This window comes from Falco cherrug, chromosome 3, assembly GCF_023634085.1.
Source record: "Falco cherrug isolate bFalChe1 chromosome 3, bFalChe1.pri, whole genome shotgun sequence".
In the NCBI taxonomy this organism is placed as follows: domain Eukaryota; kingdom Metazoa; phylum Chordata; class Aves; order Falconiformes; family Falconidae; genus Falco; species Falco cherrug.
In genome coordinates this window covers 45,703,764-45,723,376 of record NC_073699.1, presented here as the reverse complement: position 1 = coordinate 45,723,376, position 19,613 = coordinate 45,703,764, and the positions used below count along the sequence as shown (strand labels likewise).

The window sequence follows — 19,613 nt, the reverse complement described above, 5'->3', positions numbered from 1 at the left end:
TCCTCAGCTGAGTTTTTCCTGGGGAACAGTCAATACTTGAGTAGGCCAATGAGTAAATTGCAGGATTGCATAGTTTCAAAAATGATACTTCAAAATTCTGAAACTGTACTATCCAAAGCACAAATTTCCCACAGTTTCACATGCTAGCACAATATGGGCTTAGAAAACATTGACATACTTATTATGTTCCCAGCTGTAATTGTGAAATACTTGACTTCAAAATTCAGTTCTTTTTAAATTCTGTATATAAGTTTAATTTAAACATGCCATTTATCACCAAGTGCTATTACTGCTAACACACTGACAGTTGCACACGCATGGAGGGAGTCAGGCTCACCAGAAAAGAATTCATAATAGCCAAGATACTGGCTGTAGACAATAAGAAAAAAGGAAGAGAGGGAAAAGTATACTATGATTTGGGCAGCCCATAAATTAATTGCTCAAAGCTAGGGACACATTCCACTTTATTTTGTTTCTTACATACACTCTCCTGAGTATGCACTACTGATTGGCTGGTGGGAAACAGCATAGCAAAGAAATCTTCAGCTTCTTATGACTTAATATGGCTGGTTTTATCAATGTAAGTTTTTCTGAACTGGGAGCAGTCACAACTTCTAAAACTGAAGAGTGAGTGCTCTGTGAGCCACTACAATATTGTCATTAAAAAACCCAGGATGCTAGCTTCCAAATAGTTTGTCCTTAAAAGAAAAAAGCTAAAGCTAGAATGTATTTTCACTGCAGCATAGAACTCTATGCTACGATATTTATAGTTTGTAATTTTTTTATTATTTCTGGGTGTTTTAAGTTGCAAACTCATGCAAAAGATAATATACATACCTGATTCCTCTGGTTCAGTGGCCACATCATCTTCTTTATGCTTACTTTCTACTGTTGCAAAGAAAATAAGTGTTGAAAGTTACACACACGATGTTCACAACTTTGTTTTTATTCCCCACCAGCCACACAAGCAAATTAGTATCAAACAAAAAGGAAGCCTTAAACTGCAGAACAACCAACCAGGTTAACTTACAAGCAGAAAAAAAGATACTGAATGCATTTAATGTCCAAAAGTTTAGCTCCTCTTTTTCACCAACTCCATTCCTACTACACCCCCCAAAAGTGATTTTGGTTACAATTGTTGATCGTGTAAAAAAAATGTTTAGTTATATTAGAACACATTTTTCAAACAGAAAACATACATAAATACAGCATCAAATGTGCACACTGTGCACAGACTAAACTGCTTATATCAATTTGCTCTAGCTGACTGAATTAACGTCATTTGAGAAAAAAAACTTGCTTAAAGATATTTTTAACTTTTTAGAGAAAAATCTTCAAATTACATTTGACACAGTACTCATTCAAAATTCCCTGACACAGCACAACAAATGAAAATTTACAACCTCTCCTTTTTGAGTAGTGATGTGGGAAATTAACCTACTCCATTACTCAAATTGAAGCTCTAAGTGCTTCGTGAGAATGTCACGAAGTTCAAGAAGGCCAAGTGCAAGGTCCTGCAACCTGGGTCAGGGCAGTCCCCAATACTAATCCAGGCTGAGGGATGAAGGGATTGAGAGCAGCCCTGTAGAGAAGGACTCTGGGATCCTGGTGGATGAAAAACTGGATGTGAGCTAGCAATGTGCGCTCACAGCCCAGAAAGCCAACTGTATCCTGGGCTGCATCACAAGAAGCATGGCCAGTAGTTGAGGGAGGTGATTCTACTACCCCTCTACTCTGCTTTGATGAGACCCCACCTGGAGTACTGTGTCCAGCTCTGAAGTTTTCAGTGCAAGACAGACAGTGACCTGTTGGACTGGGTCCAGAGAAGGGCCACAAAAATTATCAGAGGACTGGAGAACCTCTCCTAGGAAGAAAGGCTGAAAGAGTTGGGGTTGTTTAGCCTGGAGAAGAGAAGGCTCTGAGGGGGACCTTACTGCAGCCTTTCAGTACTTAAAGGGGACTTTTAAGAAAAATGGAGAAAGACAATTTAGTGAGGCCTGTAACAACAGGACGAGGGGCAATGGTTTAAAAGCGAAAGAGGACAGATTTAGGTTAGACATAAGGAAAAAAATTTTTTTTATGATGAGGGTGGCATGACACCGGAACAGGTTGCCCAGAGCAGTAATGGATGCCCCGTCACTGGAAGTGTTCGAAGTCAGGTTGGATTTTGAGCAAGATCATCTCGTGAAAGATGTCTCTGCCCGTGGCAGGGGAGTTGGACCAGACAATCTTTAAATGTTCCTTTCAACCCAAACCATTCTATGATTCTCTATATAGCACACTTCCCTGCTTTGTTTTTTGCTCGTTTATTTTTAAATTAAATTAACAAAAATGGAAGGAAAAAATGTTTTCTTTCACAAACCATAAAAACTCGTACCTGACAGCTCTTTATCAATATCAAAATCTTCAATAATTTCATCTGTAGAAGAAGTTTAGAAAGAAAAATTCATGTAAGCTTTTTTTCCTTTTACATCAGACTTCAAAATGCATATATTTCATCAAAGCACTGTAAGATCACAGTTACAAAATACATACCTGGCTCTGTAGCTTCATTCAGCTCCTCTGGAAGGTCCTCAACACCTAAGAAAACATTTAATTCAGAGCAATAATAAAGTCAAGTCCTCAACTGGTAAACTTACATAGAACACAAAAGAACACAGCTAGCACAGGCATGTTTAACTGTGAACAGTACACTGCTATAAACAAACAGGAACTTTGAGGGAAAAAAGAGAAATTGCTTCTTAAATTTTCTTCTCTGTCTTGCTACTGTATTCATTAGGTAAATATTTCAATATTATACCTTCTGAGAAAATGTTGTTTGGATTAAGACACAGTAACTTTAAAAACTTAATTTTTAAGAAAACTTCTTAATCTTTCTAAGCATAATAAGAACTCCCACTTTGATCTTTTGCAGCATCAACTCATCTGCTAGATATATTAAAAACCAAACGAAACAAAACCTAAAACCAATAAACTTTTAAAGTCTTTTTATTTGGATAAACATGCAATTCCTTAAGGAGTCCCACCTTCCTTCCTGAAGGACAACGACCAAGTTCTTCAACTTAAAATTATGAATTCCATGAAAATGAAATTATTTTCTTTAAATATGGCACCTTTTAACTCATTTGACTGTCCTCTTAAGCTTATGATCACAAAGGTGACAAAACAGACACTTGCAATTTATTTACACTAAAGAATTTCTTGACTTCAGTTCTAAACTAAATAATTGTGTCTTTTCCAATCAGCTGACCTGACGCTCAAAAAAGCTGTTATTTCAAGACAACAGAGCATACAGGACACAGAGAGAGCACTGCAGACAGTTTTTTTAATTGCTTCTGCTGATTAGACAAAGGCATTAGCAAAAAGTATGCACAAAGCAGAGCTAGTATTGACAGCCCGTACATGTTGAATGATCTTAAGCACTGGTTACGAGGTTATGAGCAAGGCTCACAGCAGACAGCAGGTTGTCTATGCTGAACTACCATGTTCCAATGATTAAGTTATGACTTTTATGATAACTTGACTAAACTATTTATCTGGTTTTGAAAATGATTTATATTCCAATAACATTTATTTTAGAGGTATTTCTACTTCAATTACATACAAAACAAAGATTTTATAGTACGCTCCATATGCATAAATATATATACATGGTGAGAGGCCTGTGGGAGCGTACACACACACAACCCACCCATATATACATAGACACACACACATCTATATATACATTTATATATATGTATATACCTGTATCTCGAGTCTCAGTCTGTTTTTCATGTTTTAGTTCTGAAAGGAAAGAAAAATAAAAGTTCTGGGGTGGCTGATATGCACAAAGTATCCTAAAATCTGGTTGTTAAGCATAAAATTAATTGCTTTAATGATAAATGCAAAGCTCTCAAAGACTTTCTCTAGTTTTGGGGCCTGAATAGATATATCAACCCTTACTAGAGCTTGTAGTAGAATTTCTACAGGAAAAAAAAAAAAAAACAAATGTGAACATAATACTGAAATTTCAAGCATTCTATCTACACAGACGAAATACTGAAAACAATGAGAACAATAAAGCTACCGTTCCATACAGTTGTTATAATTCACTTACACTCCTTATCTTTGAGTAAAGAGCCAGTCTAGTTTTTGTAATTCTGAAGAAACAGGTTAAGAACATTCATTATTTTACTTTAGATAATGTCTGAAAATAGAGAAAATGCTACCTATTAATTGTCTGAATTTTCAATATACATTTATTGTGAATTTTTGAACTAAAGAAGTTCAGCGTTCATCCAGTGTTTTGGATAATTTCATTATCTTAATAGGAACTGACTCACAACTGGAAAAGGTTATTTACATGAGATATTTTTTAGAAATAAAATCTTTCTACTATTGTTTTATTTTAAAAGGCACTAATAGTCACTTGGCTCCCCCTCCGTCCTTTAAAAAATAAAGTTCTTAGAGCATATTTTTTAAAAAACATCCAGAACTCTTAATTTCTAATAAAAAATCTCAAACTTGCCTTCTTTCTCTAGCTTCATTGCTACAAACTGTATAAAACTCTTCATAAAACTACTGAAAGTTGTGTACAATAACTGAGTTCCTGTGTTCCAAGTTACACAATCAATCTGTTTACACATTTCACTGTGGGCACGCACACCCATTTCAACTAAAGAATTTTCAGCATCAGCAACAACCACCAGAGGTAGGAAAAGACTGTTCCTTTCAATGTGCTAGATAAGCAAAGTGGGTGCAGCCTACCAAACATTTTCATTTTCTCCCAACACCATGCACGGAGAAAGTGATTACAGGAACTGCAGTCCTGTTAGACTTGGTCACTGACCTGAATTAAGAACTAAGCCATACAAAGCAAGAGTTGGAAAAGAAATGTAACTGCTATCTTGGCATTGCCTGCTCAGCTTTCTGAGAATTCTAGAAAGCACCAGGATTGTGGAAAATATTGCATCACAGCACCTGCCAGAAAAGGGGAAACACATCTGATAGATATGGGGAAGATACATTGACTCCAGAATAAAGAAGCTTATACTTCTGCTGATTTCTCAGATATTTGCATCTGAAACTTTAAAATTAGATGGGAACTGCAGTTTTGGAGCTAGTGTCAAAACCACAAGCTTTACATTTGAGAGAAAGAACTTCAGATCTCTATGATGGCCTCCATCTCTTGTCTTTAGAAAACAGGTGCTAAAAACTCTCCTCCAGAAAAAGAGCAAATCTGTTTCCTTTTTGATCCAACCAAAAGTACGTCAAAAGGTAACAAGAAAGATGGGCAGGAGACAACAGGGATGAAAACTAGGTACTTCCAACTGCTAAAATAGTGCCTGGCACACATTCATGAAAACTACAACTCTCATGCTCTAAAACGGGATAGCTGAACTCAGAAGGAAAAAATGGTGTGTCACTGAAAGATGGCCTCACATCTTTCAGCAAATCTTCACAGACATCCATGGTTGGCTGGTTTGCTCAAACCTTAAAGGACTGACAACATAAAATGAACTTACAGGACTGAGCGTGATTAGACCATCTTTCCCAGTGGTGTGTCTCATCTTTTCTAGGGATCCTGACAACAATTTCTCATTATTCTCTCTGTTTATTTCTGAGACACCTATAAGTGCCTGGAAATAAGGGTGCCTGTATACAGGTCTGCCCTTGGAACAAACAGTGAAATTCCAAATAACTTTGGAAATCCATATAACTTTCAAGATGGGGGGCAGGGGGGGATAAAAAAAAATTCAACCACATCTTGCAAATGTGAAGAACATTCAATGCCTCACCTGATTGGCCTTGTTCTTCTACACCGCTCCAGGCTGGAGCTCTCAAAAGAAATCCCTTGAAAAAGTACAAAGCATTGGGCTTTCTCGCACAACCAGAACGTCTTTAAGGGAGAATTTGGAAGCAAGGCAAAATTCTGTCACGGAAAGATGAGTTTTTATCAAAAGAAAAGCAGTTTGTAATGGGCTACATTGAACTGTGGGCAGAATTTGCTGTGTAAAAAAGCCTGGCAGTTTAGTAGCCAACAATATTTTTTTTTACAATCACCTCCTACCCTGGAATTTCCTTTTGAGAAAAAGAATGGAACTTCCTATTCTCTTCATCAGCCTAATTAGAGGATTTGGAATAGTAAAGAAAGAGTAGAAAAAAATCTAAATCTGATTTATCTGATACTATTCAAATTGCATATGAAACCACAGCTTGCCAAAGCACGTGAATTACTCACAAAACAGAGCGATTCACTGTTATTGTGCTAGGGTGCCAGAAGAGACTGCAGAACATGGAATAGTTTTGGAACCGATTCTATGAAAAAATGATGCAAATTACTTTGGGAACCTCCATGATCACCTTACTCCAAAAGCAGGTATAAATGACCATTCCAAGGGCAGGGGCTGTGGAAGCATTCTCTGTTCATGTCACCACTACATATGAAGAAGCATGAAAAGTAAAGAATAAAAGTTTTACTTCTCCTTCGTATCTAGGTGGGAGAAGCAAGAGAAGTGATTCTTGATTAGGAATTGACTGTAAAATAAGCATACACTGGAAAGGAGAGTAAACAACAAGCCCAGGGAAAAAAGCTAGGTCTCTGTTGCTTTTCCATCCTATTGATGCCAACACATTTTGTCAAGGGCAACATAGCTGAGGCAAATAATTCTTTACTGCAGACTGAAAAAGACATGGATTGAGGGCTAAATACACCTTTGGGCAACTAATATCCTTCAGTGGGATTTTGACTTCTATCCCAAAGGTGGATGTCAGAATGTCTCCCCTGACGACAAAGGATGAAATTCAAGGTTTTCTGTCTCAAAATATTTTGAAGTTAAGAATTGCTGTCCTTTGCTCAGGTTACATTAAATATAGAAGAGTGCTCTGAAGATATGGTTAACTTTTCTGAAGTACTGTAGTCCCCAGAAGGATCTCACAGAAAAGATCATGACCACATACCTTTGTTTCAAGATGACCATTAGCCTTCTTTTCATTGGCTTCTTGATTTGGTCTCAGTAATCATTGGCAAATCATTAACCAAATCAAACTAAAATAGAGTAATCTCCAAAGAACTGGTAGTTACAGACAAGATGAGAAAGTAATACTGAGCTATACAGATGCAATGAACCACAGCTGACTTGGCCAGAGTTTCATAAGGAAAAGGGCATGAGAAGTCCTCAACATTCCTATTCCACATATGTAAAAAGTGTGACAAAGAGGACCAATATGGGAATATAGCCTATATGCATACTCTACACTTTTCCAGTGTTAAAGATGGAAGGGGATTTGAACATAACAAACCCCAAAACCTTAATTGAGAACTAGCAAAGTAATGTGACAGCATACAAAATTTTAAGACAATGTGATTTCACTTTGATATTAATGAAATACCATCAGTTCACAAAAATAATAGCAGTTGTCATACCATGATCTTCATTGTAATTGCCATGCACCATATCCTCTGCTAAAGAAAAAAAAAAACAAACACACAACAACAAAACAATATGAAAAGTCATGGAATTTTAAGACAATACACACACACAAATAACAGGGTGTCGAGTTTATTCAGAACAAAAAGATATTCAAAACTATAGTGTTTTTTACTGTATTGAAGTTAAGTATTCAACAAAGTGGAAGATTTCCAAAAGGTCCTGTGAAAAGAACTGAATCATTTGCTAGCATCACAAGATAAACATAAAAAAAGATAAAGCACTATCAGTAAGTTTTTCCTTACACAGTTCATAAACTCATCTACAGATTACCTACAATTCAGAATGGAAATACTCCTAAATCATTTCTATATATAGCAAACTTCTACAGTGGACTTTTGGAATCTGCTTGTTACAGCTTGCTTTACAGTGGAATTTTGGAATCCACTTGTTATGGCTTGCTTGCTTTGTTTAAATTTTTTTTTTCTGACACCACACTAACTTGAACATCTTTGGCAAAACTCAAATTATTTTTTTATCCACAGAAACAGTTCTATGCAATTTAAAATACAACATCCATTCTCCTGGAAATTTAGAAATTTAACCCTCAAAATATTATTCTGCCCATTTGGCTGACATTACATAGAAGTAGTATTCATGTAGGACTTTGAATTTTTCCAGAACATAAACAAATATACAGATGTAATAACAATAAGACACTGATGCTATCTACGAGCTCAAATGTTTGGGGTTTTTTTTTTTGTGTCTTGGTTTGGGGCCAAAATTCAATGCAACTTCAATAAATAGAAATAAGACTTTGGACTGTACTTGTATAATGTTCCATATAATATATAGCTAATGATAGAAGATGCTATATTTAATAATATTAACTATTTTATATTCCAATCAAATTTTCATGCAACAGCTAAATAGCACAAGAGAAGTTTAAAAAGTCACATACTTAGCTCAAGAATAACAGAACTAAACATACTGAGTTAATACTACAATATTTTATTTGAAAGTGACAGCTGGATTGTAAAGCACATCCAGGAGGTACACTATAAGTTACACAATATAGTAAATCCATGCGTATTTGTATTTAGGCTTAAAATTAGGAATACAAGTAGTTCTTTGACAATCCATTAATTAGGCTGGAAGACTTCAACAGAACAAGGTTTGTAAGTATTTGTGGCTTGGACTTGTGGAATGTGGTGTTCACAAATGCAACGGTGACAAAAGCTGCAAAAAATCAGGCTTATTTGAAACTAGCCAAAAACTCTCTGAAAATAAAACTGTGATGAAACAGTTAATGACATGTTACTTTGAAGCATGTTTACAAAAGTGTACGTGATCATATTATAACCTGAAGTCACGAAAATCTACAAACCTGGAGCTTCTGGATCACTCATTGTCTTTTCCACATCCATATCATACTCATATGAAACTGTAAATTAAATACAAAAAATTAAATCTTTTTAATTAGAAATATGAACTATTTTTAATACTTGATTATTTTAACTTGCACCCGTAACGTGGCTGTCAATAGCGAAATGTAGCTTAGTTGAACAGTGACTAATTAAAAACCTTACAGACACTTGCAATCTAATGGAAGCTGTTGGGCCATTCTCACTTCCAGTCCTCTGTTATACTCTCTGTATGAAAACTAGATCCATGAGAGCCATTAGTCTCCATCAATATTTAGTAGTTCTTCTAATATGAATAAAAAACGCAATCTTCCCCTATCCTCACAGTTCTAAAGTAGCTTCTTTACTAACGTGCAGCAGGACCACTGGTGATGATCTACAGAAGACAAGGTAAGAGCCAGAAATCAGACCTTAAGAAATATGTACATTCACTTCTGGCATAACAGATTTACAGCAATTTACTTTTTTTCATTGGCTAGCTAAGTATGTGGATTATTTTCCTCTGTGACTACAATTCTTCGCGACATTAACACATCTGAGAACACATGGTATGGAAGGTAAAGTAACAATCCTTTTACTTTGGAAGTATCACAGCTTGGATTCTACTGCTTTCCAGTTACCAATTTAATCTCCCACAAAGATAGAAATAAGCAGTTTTAGCTGTATCAAACAATATTATTTTTCTGTCATATTTAGGACACAGGACTGTAAAGTCCAGAACTAACACTGAGCCAAAGGTAAGAAGCCTAGTTCAAACAGAAATTTGACGTCTAATGTAGATGGAAGAGGCTGCCTGTACTATAACAAGCACTGTTAGCATCCAGAAGAAAATTCTTATCAGATACCAGGGAAACTGTAATATCTACCTAATGTTTCTTCCTAACAGGAAAGATGAACTAATGCCATTGTACATGATATCAAATACAATAAGAAGATGACTATAAGCTAATTGGATTAGTCGAGGCAAATGAAATTTTGCTTTAAAAAGCTTTAAAGATGAATTAGAGCGTGCAGAAAGACAGTGCAAGGATAGTTCAGAGTGAAGTCTTTATGCTGACTCACTCCCTAATAGTATAATCAGCCATAAAGAAACAAAGTTCTGAAGGAAAGGTTACAATCTCGATGCTTCTGAAAGGTCACAGGTTCCATGTGAGAACACAAGTTTCTGCCTTATGCCAGGAATAATAGGCTAGAAGAACCTTAACATTGTAGACTGTAAGAAGACAGTAATATAAGCAATAAATCTCATTCTCACTTTCTTACGACTGTACAACCACACACCTCTTGCCTATCCAGAAACACACAGAAAAGTAAAAATAAAGTTTTTGCACCAATGAAAGCAACGTTTCCATACCTGTCATCTGTTTCTTTTAAGAACAATTTGCAATAGAAAATAGAATAGTCATCTCAGTCAAACATCCAATACAGTCAAGAATTTTCAAAACTATACATTCCTAAACCAGTCTAACCTTTTCTATTTTCCTTTCTCATATAATTTGCTACATTTAGGCAGAAAACCAGTATTACCAATTTTGGAAAACAGAATTATACCTGCAGCTTCATATGGTTCAGGCTCCATTGCTCCAAGATCATCTGCCAAAAGATCAGCATCTGAGAAACAAACATGTATTTACAAATTTTAAAATGTTACAATCAATGCATGGTGCTGCAGACCCTATAACAGAATATTATGTATAAATAATCAAATTTCCAAGCAGAAATTCTAAGCAAATTTCTTCTAATGCCAGCAAGATACATATATAGATTGAAAGAATAAAGTTCACTTTTATTCTTGTAATACTGATGTGTATACACACATAAACTCTATACACATTTGCTCAGAAAAAGATGACTCTCCACAGAAATTCCTGTGCAAATACAAAGAAATTAAAACAAATTCACTTTGCCTTCTTAATAGTCATTTTAAAGATATAAAGTAACTGGAATTTGAATTTCTCCTCCATTCTCCTACTTTAACTTGCACTGTGGATGAGTAAGAGATATAGAAACAAGGAAGTATAATAGACCCAGACTAAAGAATTACTTCCATTGTGAAGAAAGAATCTCCGTGTAATTCCAGCAGTCAAAACTTTTAGATGACATCCATTACACAAGCTTTTCAAAAAGAGGCATATATAAAATTTTCAGTAGTGCAGATAAAAAGCATTCAGAAATATTTTCCCTGAGTTGGACTCAGATCATATGATTCTGCTTTAATATTTTGATTACAAATGACTTTTAACATCCTGTCAATGCCCCAAGTCAGCAGGATATGAGTATCTTCTTTGTATAATGTTAAGTAGGACTTGTAATACACCTCACGAGTAACCTTCTCTTGGAAAGCCACATTAGAAGGAAAATACAGTGAGAATAAGTCTGTCTACAAAAGGCTGTGTTAATAAACTCTTAAAATTTAGCTTAATATGCTACAAAGTCCAGAAGCAGACTCCATACAGTCATATGTATACCTAGAACACAGATTTATTGGTTTGGTTGGAAGACAATATAGCAGTAATCAAACAATAATACATACTCACCTGGATTCCAAAACACACTGTATTAATATATCCCATTTTGATTTTAAAATTATTTATTTGATAAATAATACTTGTTGTGGTTGACATTTGCTAAGTTTCTACTGCAAGTAGAAATTGCGAGTCAAGTTTTTAATGAGACCTATTTCCATTTCTCTGTTCTTATTTTTGGCAAAAATTAATTTTAAGCATATTTAGTCATTTGGATACCTTTCTGAACTGAGTCTGGTGTCTCATATGCTTCTGGCATTTCGATCTCTAATTCTTTGAGCGAATCATCTGTTATAGGAGCTTCAAAAGTTTCTCCATGTATGTCTTCCTTCACTTGCCACTGGTCATTTATACTTCCATCTACATCTTCATGTCTCTCTCCTAATCAATAATACAGATTGTTAGATAATACAGAAGCCTTGGTAAATTCTATTACCAGCAAATACTCAGTCTTCAGCACACCCTTTCATGTTGTTCAACTAGTCCCCAAAGGGGACAGGGATGGAGACAGATGACTTGTCTGCACCTTCCAGAAGTATAAACCCGAAGTACCTACACCAATTTGCAGTGCTTTCTTTGCCTGCAGTAAAAGCGATCTCTGTTTACCCATTCTTGCATCCTATGCAGTATTTTAAGGAAATTTTTGTCAACTGACTGATTTGAGCTACTGCTGCCGAACACCTCTGGGTAAGAGGCCACAGTTTTAGGATCTGTTGACTGAACTTTCTGAATTTTCTTGAAAATTACAAATTAGCAGATTAAAATGTTTTCTGCAGGCCAAAGGACTTCAAGTGCATACTAAAATCAGACACATTCATCTAGCCTATGGCAGTATTTATAAATTCCTCAGTGATTTCTAAGTGTTAATGCATTACCAGGCTGGGAATGGAAAGCTTCATGAAGAACAGACTGAATTTCCTCTTCCAATTCTACATCAGCATTCTTGTGCTCTAGAATGATTATAAATTGCAGTGAAGGTTAAGTGCAAAAGGCAAAGTCTAAACAGTAGCTCACGGCTTGCAACTTTCAGTAGCCTCCATATGTTCTTATTCTATCCCATAAAAGTTCTGTAGAGATTGACTTAGTGAACCTTTGCAACTTATATAATTAGAAAAACAATTTTGTGTTGCTTACTCTCCAATACATCAAGTAATGTCAATGACATCAGATAGATTCTGAAGATCAGCTGGAGGAATTTATCTACACTGCATTTCCTGCACATAAATTTTTCGCAGTGTCAGTAATATTAACTTCCCGTAACTATTCAAACCAAGAATTATCTTCTAAGTAATTATTTTACTAACACTTCCATCTATTACTTTCCTACAACTTAGACAGCAGCACTAGCATGTCATATTTGACAACTAAATGTCACTTGCAGACAGAGGGTTTTGTTTGCTTTATAAACAGAGAAAACAGATACTAGCATTACGATATCAGGGTCTTCTTTTGGCAATTCACAGTAGAATAAATCACAAACTTATTTCAGGTACAAGTGGTTGTCATCTAACACACCAGCCCAGGGCATTACAAGAATTTATATGAAGCGTTGCCTTCATAAAAATATCCTGAAATTAACATTGAGCAACCCAACAGCACAAAACCAAATCACAGCTGCATTTTTCAAATAAGAGATCAAAAATCATACCAGTTATGGGGGACAGGAAAAAAAAACCCAACCAACCCCCAAAAAACCTAACCAACATCTTAACTTGATTTATAAACTATAACTTAAGTAATGCACGTCTTTTAAAACAAATTCTATATTCCATTTTATTGACCATATGCTCCACATTTATGGGTTATTGTGTTAGCTTCACATCAACATCAAGTAGGATAAGCTTCAAGGAACAGGAAAAACTATGTACTCTCTGAATAGCACTAAAATGCAAATCGTGTATCTAAAATTTGATGCATAATTTTTTTTTCTTTAATGCTTCTTAAATTTAGTAAGTTTTACTAATACTACGTGGGTTTTAAATTATTTAAATTATTTTTTCAACAGTAGAAGTTCTATTTATTTTATTTATACTATAGTATTGTTTTTAATGGAAAAGTGATTATTTTATCTTACAAAATTGGTCGTTAGGGTTTTTCTTTGGTCAGTTGGTTTTTGGTGTTTTGGTGGTTTTTTGTTGGGTCTTTTTTTTTTTTTATAAGGTGGAAAATCTGCTGTTATTCTGACTGCATATACTGTTGCATACATATCAAAACCACAACTGTACATCAGCAGAAAGTTACTGTGATGTGATATGGTTCCAATGGTATTCGTAAGAGCTGATGAGTGCCTTCAATACATTTAAGTTATAAAACTGTCATGCTCAGTTATTTGTATAGTTACCGACAGTGATTCCCATTAAATAAACCATAGTGGATAAGCAACATACAAATCCATGAAAGATTTACTTTCCTACCCAAAGTAATAACATAATGAGCTTTCATACTAAGGAAACAATTATAATTCAAATTAAGCACCATGTCTTTTGTTTCACCTATGTTTTATGAAAGGCCTTACCTGATTCGACATAGGACTTCTCAGCAGGCTGGATGGTCTCAGATTCTGGTGATGCTGGCTGTGCTGGGACAGATCTTTCTTTAAGGCCTGCATTTTTCAGTTATAAAGTTAACTTTATGCTCTTTTTGATCTGATTTAACTATAAACTAAGAAAGTTGTTTCAATTATATTAACTGATATTAAACTCTCAAAAATGTATTCAAAAAACTAATGAGAATTACAGGGCTGTTCTGATACACAGTGATATATACAAAGACTAAAGTGTATTCAGATAGTAAACAAATACGTTTTGAAGACAAACATACAATGAGGGGGGAAAAGGGACAGAAATTTAAGCACTTGCCTTTATTCAAAAGTAACTGAAAAAAATAACTATACTATTCTCAACATCTATTCAGTATCCAGAAACAAAACAGGCAGCAGGTTTTTTTTCACTGTTTTCTCTTTGGGCAAAAAATGTTTCATATAATTGATTTTATAGGTTTTATGAAGAACTAATTTGAAATTTATACAATGCTGCACAGAGTAAGAAGAGGCATTTTAAATTCCTATGTTAAATCTTAGAAGATCTGATGAAGAGAACTGTAGTTTCTTCAAAATAACATAATCTCAACCTCCCAGGTTTTTTTGACAATGACATTACTACAGGAAATCTATGACTGATGGACTGTCACCGCTCAGATGCTTACTGTCTCTACCACAGAGCCTTTCTCAATCAAAACACAATGAAAAGAAAGCAACCAGTAACAGCAATGTTCAATGCCACGATACAAGATCAAGACAATTCATAGCATTGAAAGATTATGCCACTTCTTAAGACACCAAATCCTCAAGAATGTATTGGTATTAGCCTAATCCTCCTCTCGACCTTTAGGAAGGATTCAAGCAAGACTTAAACAAGAAAGGTTCAGACTGGGCATAAGAAAAAACTTACACCCACACACGCATACCCGCCCACACTGCCCACCATGACAGCAGTCAGATCAGTGGAAAGCATTGCACAGAGAGGTTGTGCATCCCTGTCCTTGGAGGTTTTAAAGACCACACTGGGTAACAGCCAGCATAACCTGGTCATACCTCTGAGATGATTCTGTTTTGAGAAGGATGTTAGAATAAGGATCTTCTGAAGTCCCTTCCAAATGAAATTCTATACTCCTACACCATTTTTCCTAGGTTCATATTTAAGTGTAAGTTCCAAGGTCAATTAAGATAAACCTACCTTCTTAAACACACACATATACACTGCCCAAAACAAACTAGCTTCCCAAAAGCTCTATGCACAGAAATTCATCAACACTCCTGCACTGCTAACAATCTTGTAAAAATAACTGTAAGTGTATTGTATTTCCAGTTGTTAAAATTCATGAAAAAAAATTATCATGTTTCTACTGAGTCAATGCAAATAGGACTAGTATTACCTCAAAACAACTTTGTGTAAACTACAGAGTTGATAAAAATGTATTTAACTCATTGTCTTATGTATGTAACGGGAACTACTTCTACTTGGAATTAATTCTACTTACACCTTTCAATATCTGTTATATTACATGAAGGCAAGTAGCTAGGCTGTATCTAAAAGTATATGATTACTGAGTCCAGTACTATCCAGTCAAGATCAGAAGCTAGAAAAAAAAGCCAGATTTACTTTTTTGCTAGTTTTCTTGTGTGTCATTAATAAAACACCATAAATATTTAAAAAATATTATTAAGACTTACATTCATCTTTTGCTGCAGTAGTATTAATGGCTACAAGAGTAAGAAGTTACTTCCTTCTACAATCATCTTTAACTACATATGGAGACAAAACCTGTTACTTAAATTAGCCACTGTCTCACACTTCAGAATCTGGAAGTGTGGAAACAGCTACCCTGTTTTCACAAATACAGTTCATCTCCCTTGCATATACGCCTCTTTAAATAAGCCCTCATATCCTCCAATAGCCCACATTTCCAATTCCAGATAACCATTTGTTCTGCTTCATGAACAATTAAAAGGATTCAAAGTATTTCAAAAGATAGTAAATATTTCACAGACAACAAGCACTTACGCTGTGTAAAAGGAAAGAAGGGACAGCAAGAGTATTTCTTTCTTTTGCTTGCACATTTCTCAACTTAGCTCTCAAGCTTTTTATACACTTCTGTGTTTATCACTGATTCCTATTCTATCCTGCTGAGCACGTAACGTCAAGTCATTTACTTTTTGCAGAACACTGTTTTCTCTCATCATTAAAATAAAGTTGCACTCAGCTTTTATCTGTGTGGTGCATTTTTTTAAGCTTCTGTGGTAATCTACCACATTAAGGTGAATGACATTAATATTTCATAAAGACATACACCAGTACAACAGGTCTCTGGAACAAAAATCTCGTTTTATTGTGTGGCTATCTATATAGATTGGATTGCTGCTCAAATAAAATGTTCTTTGGAAAAAAAAAAAACCCAAGAAAAACCCCCACGCTTTTTTAGAACCAGATAAACTTTGAGTCATAGATACAATAATATGTTAATGAGAAAGGCAACTCATTCCAAATTTTACTCCAAGAGAGTTACAACTTCTGCCACATTACGAGAGAAAATATAGTGATGTGCACTATACCACTGTGCCACCATTCTTGAGAAGCGTGATTTGAGTGCTCCTCTGTCAAATATGTATCTTAACACTTACCGGAGCAGAGATCAATAAACACGTCTATCGTTACCAAAACCTAAGAGAATGCTCATTATGCAAGCGCCTTTACTAGATCCTCATTCTGTCAAGTTTTTTGATAAGTACTATGATGTTCATAACACACAAATCTTTTCCCTCCCTCTTCACACACATGAATATTTAGAAAATAGCTCAGTATACCATCTCTATTAATTGTTACAGCTAGAATCTTAAGCTACTGTATTATTTTCTACAGCTTTCATTTGAACTATTTTTCATAAGTTCCCTCTATAAAATAAGAAAATCAGATTTTTATCTTACCCTATTACCACATCTTATACCTTTAGGGATTCAAAGCATCTTACAGAGCCATGTATGTGCTCTATTGAAAGTCTGAGATACGCATATTGCCAAGCCACTGTTACAGCAAATCCACAAACAGAATCAACCTTCAGGACTTTTAATCTTACACCACTACCCACGTGAATATACCCATGCTGAATTTCACTCTTGAGATTTGTTTTCTTTACAATAATACTGCAGTATAACAATAATAAATCTTCAACTTTCATTACGTATTTTCCAAATATTCTGCAATTTTGTTGTGCAATTACTATTTCAATATACTACGTGATATTACTCATCTGATAAAATTATAAAAAAATTCCTTTCCCATATAAACTTGAAAGCAAGTACAGATTCAACAACATACTAAAATACCTCTGCAGATATGTTTTGCAACTGTTTATTCTAATGAGACTCCTGGATAAATCATCCCTTGGTGCTAAAAATACAGAAGCTGTAAAAGCAAAGTCACACAGGAGCTTGCGTACAAGAAGTATCATGTACTTGAAAAGTGTTGTTTGAAGAAAACGATAGTTGCAAAAATACATAAGCTGTTCTCTAATCAAGTTCAACCAGAATACAGTAGTAGTAGCATATCACTTCTTAAAATGTCATTGGAATCCCACAATATCCATCAATAGTGAAATAGGTGGCCTAATTTTCAGAAGTATTCATCACCAGAAGCTTAGAAAACTTGGAAAAAAATCAGGACATAGTTAACTGAAAAGTGACAATGAATCAAGTTTCCAGACCTAAAGATAGCAAAAAAAACCCAAACAAACCACCACCACCACCAACAACAACCAAAAAAAAACCCCAAAAACCAAAGGAAGAAAAGCAAAACATATTGTCACAGGATCAATAAACAAAACTGTTGCAACATTTTGGCTGAGTATACATTGAGGTCTTATAAACAAACACAACACCGAAATTGGTTTGAGTATTTGCATATAAAAATATTTTTCTCAGTCTGCTTAAGGAAAAAAAAGTTTAGCAGGAAATAATTTAAATTTATTGGCTAAATTCCTATGACAATACATTCCATTAATGCTCCTCTAAGTTGTTTTTTGTGAAACAGAAATATTTTCTTATGAGTTTCCACTAGATGTGTCAAGATAATCCTCCTAATAGTGCTTTTAGATTTGCATTTGAAATACAGCATTACACTTTCATCCCCACATCAAGAAAATAACACTTCAATACAATGAAACGGGGGAGGGGCGGGGGGGAGTAACCCAAACAGACTTGAAGTATTCTTGAAGTAATTAGCATCAATTAGACATTTCTATTTTCAATACACACTGTTAGCCGGGCATATTAACATATGTACATATATGAGTTTCACAGCAGACATTTTTGCTTTGTGTTTACAATGCCAGTATACACTTAACAGTTTTCAAAAAAATATTATATATAGCCTTAGTTCACACTTATTTCAGAAAACATCTTCTCAATTGCCATATTTACCCCATTCATATAAATATGCTGAATTTCTCATTCTTGAGGTACGTTCCTCATTAGCAGAACCAGAAATCTGTTTATTTCTTTTCTTTCTTGTCTTCCTTAGATGGGTTTTTAACTACCTTTTTTGTTTCTTTGTCTTTTCCCACCTGAATAGTACCATCCTTTTCACTGGCTGATTTTTTTGTAGTCTCCTTCGATTTTACATTTTTGTCTGGGCCTTTTTCCTTTCCTCTGTCTCTTTTAGCCTTGTCAGAATCTTTCTTTAATTTATTCATATCGACAGCTTTCTTGTCCTTTCGATCAGTAGCATCTTTTCCTTTCCTGGCTTTCTTTTTTTCTTCCTCATCTTTGATTTCCTCCTTCTTGGATTCCTGCTTCTCCCTTAATTTCTTGAGCGGTTCTTTAATAGCTTCTTTTACTTTTTAGTTTTTCATTTAAAAAAGAGGAAATGTTCAATAAGAGAACCATTCTTAGACCAGAAAACATCTTATGAACAACTTGCCTAACAGCTTCGATCAAATTCTTACTTAATGTTTGTTAGATGCCAATTTAAACTTGTATAATTAACTACTGAAGCTTTAAGCAATTTAAACAAATTAGTTTTGACTTTTAGCAATTTCTCACACCATGCAGCCAGCCAATAACCTTAGTTTACTGCAACTGCATCCAAATAAAGCATTAATCTAGTGAAAACCACGCCTCTGTTATCTTACTGTTAAGTAATTTCTGCAGAATGCTAAAACCAGTTTTGTCTGTGAGCCTGAAAATCACAACAAATTCTGAATCTTTGACAACTGTAGGATCTAGAAATGTCAAGAGCATCACCAAAATAGTTTCTTCCTCTCTCTTCTCAATTTTCTTAAAACTACAAATGAAAGTGTTGTAACACCACAAATCAAATGTATACTGCAACATTTTACTGACATTGTTCCCTCAGTTTAAGACAAGTCTGAAAAATGTATCTGAAGTATGTATTTTACAAAAATAAGTACACAATAGTTAAGAAACAGCAATATCCTAGTGAATTAAATCAACTCCAAAAAAGTTAACTTGGTTTGACTGTATTCATTGAAACCAAAGTAACAATTGTAAATTAATTCTTACATCTTGTTTTTCTATATGTAGTATTTATTAGTGATACTTTTTTGTTTGTTTTACTTTTGGAGTTGTATCTTTTCTGCTTATTTTCTCTATTTCAATTGGCTGTGACATTATGCCTAGATAATGTATCAGAGCAGTCAAAACAGCATACTTGAAATGTAAGTGTTCAGTATTTACTTCC

The 19,613-nt window shown here is 34.8% G+C and overlaps 1 protein-coding gene across 13 annotated transcripts in view; it reads right to left on the bottom strand.

Moving 5' to 3' along the window:
* Positions 1-19,613, bottom strand: part of ASPH (aspartate beta-hydroxylase) — a 122,890-nt gene that overhangs the window by 69,411 nt on the left and 33,866 nt on the right. For 7 of the 13 annotated variants that reach the window (XR_008731608.1, XR_008731609.1, XM_055706458.1 and 4 more), the window contains 10 exons: positions 13,877-13,963; positions 12,237-12,311; positions 11,581-11,742; positions 10,388-10,447; positions 8,800-8,856; positions 7,409-7,447; positions 3,748-3,786; positions 2,536-2,580; positions 2,378-2,419; positions 838-888 (listed from right to left, as the gene is read on the bottom strand). Coding sequence is in view for 11 of the 13 variants with exons in the window: in XM_055706458.1 (XP_055562433.1) it covers positions 838-888; positions 2,378-2,419; positions 2,536-2,580; positions 3,748-3,786; positions 7,409-7,447; positions 8,800-8,856; positions 10,388-10,447; positions 11,581-11,742; positions 12,237-12,311; positions 13,877-13,963 (657 nt within the window). In the remaining 2 variants the exon portion in view is untranslated. The remainder of the gene's footprint in view (positions 1-837; positions 889-2,377; positions 2,420-2,535; positions 2,581-3,747; positions 3,787-7,408; positions 7,448-8,799; positions 8,857-10,387; positions 10,448-11,580; positions 11,743-12,236; positions 12,312-13,876; positions 13,964-19,613) is intronic. The other 6 variants (XM_055706460.1, XM_055706461.1, XM_055706457.1 and 3 more) reach the window with 5 other exon arrangements.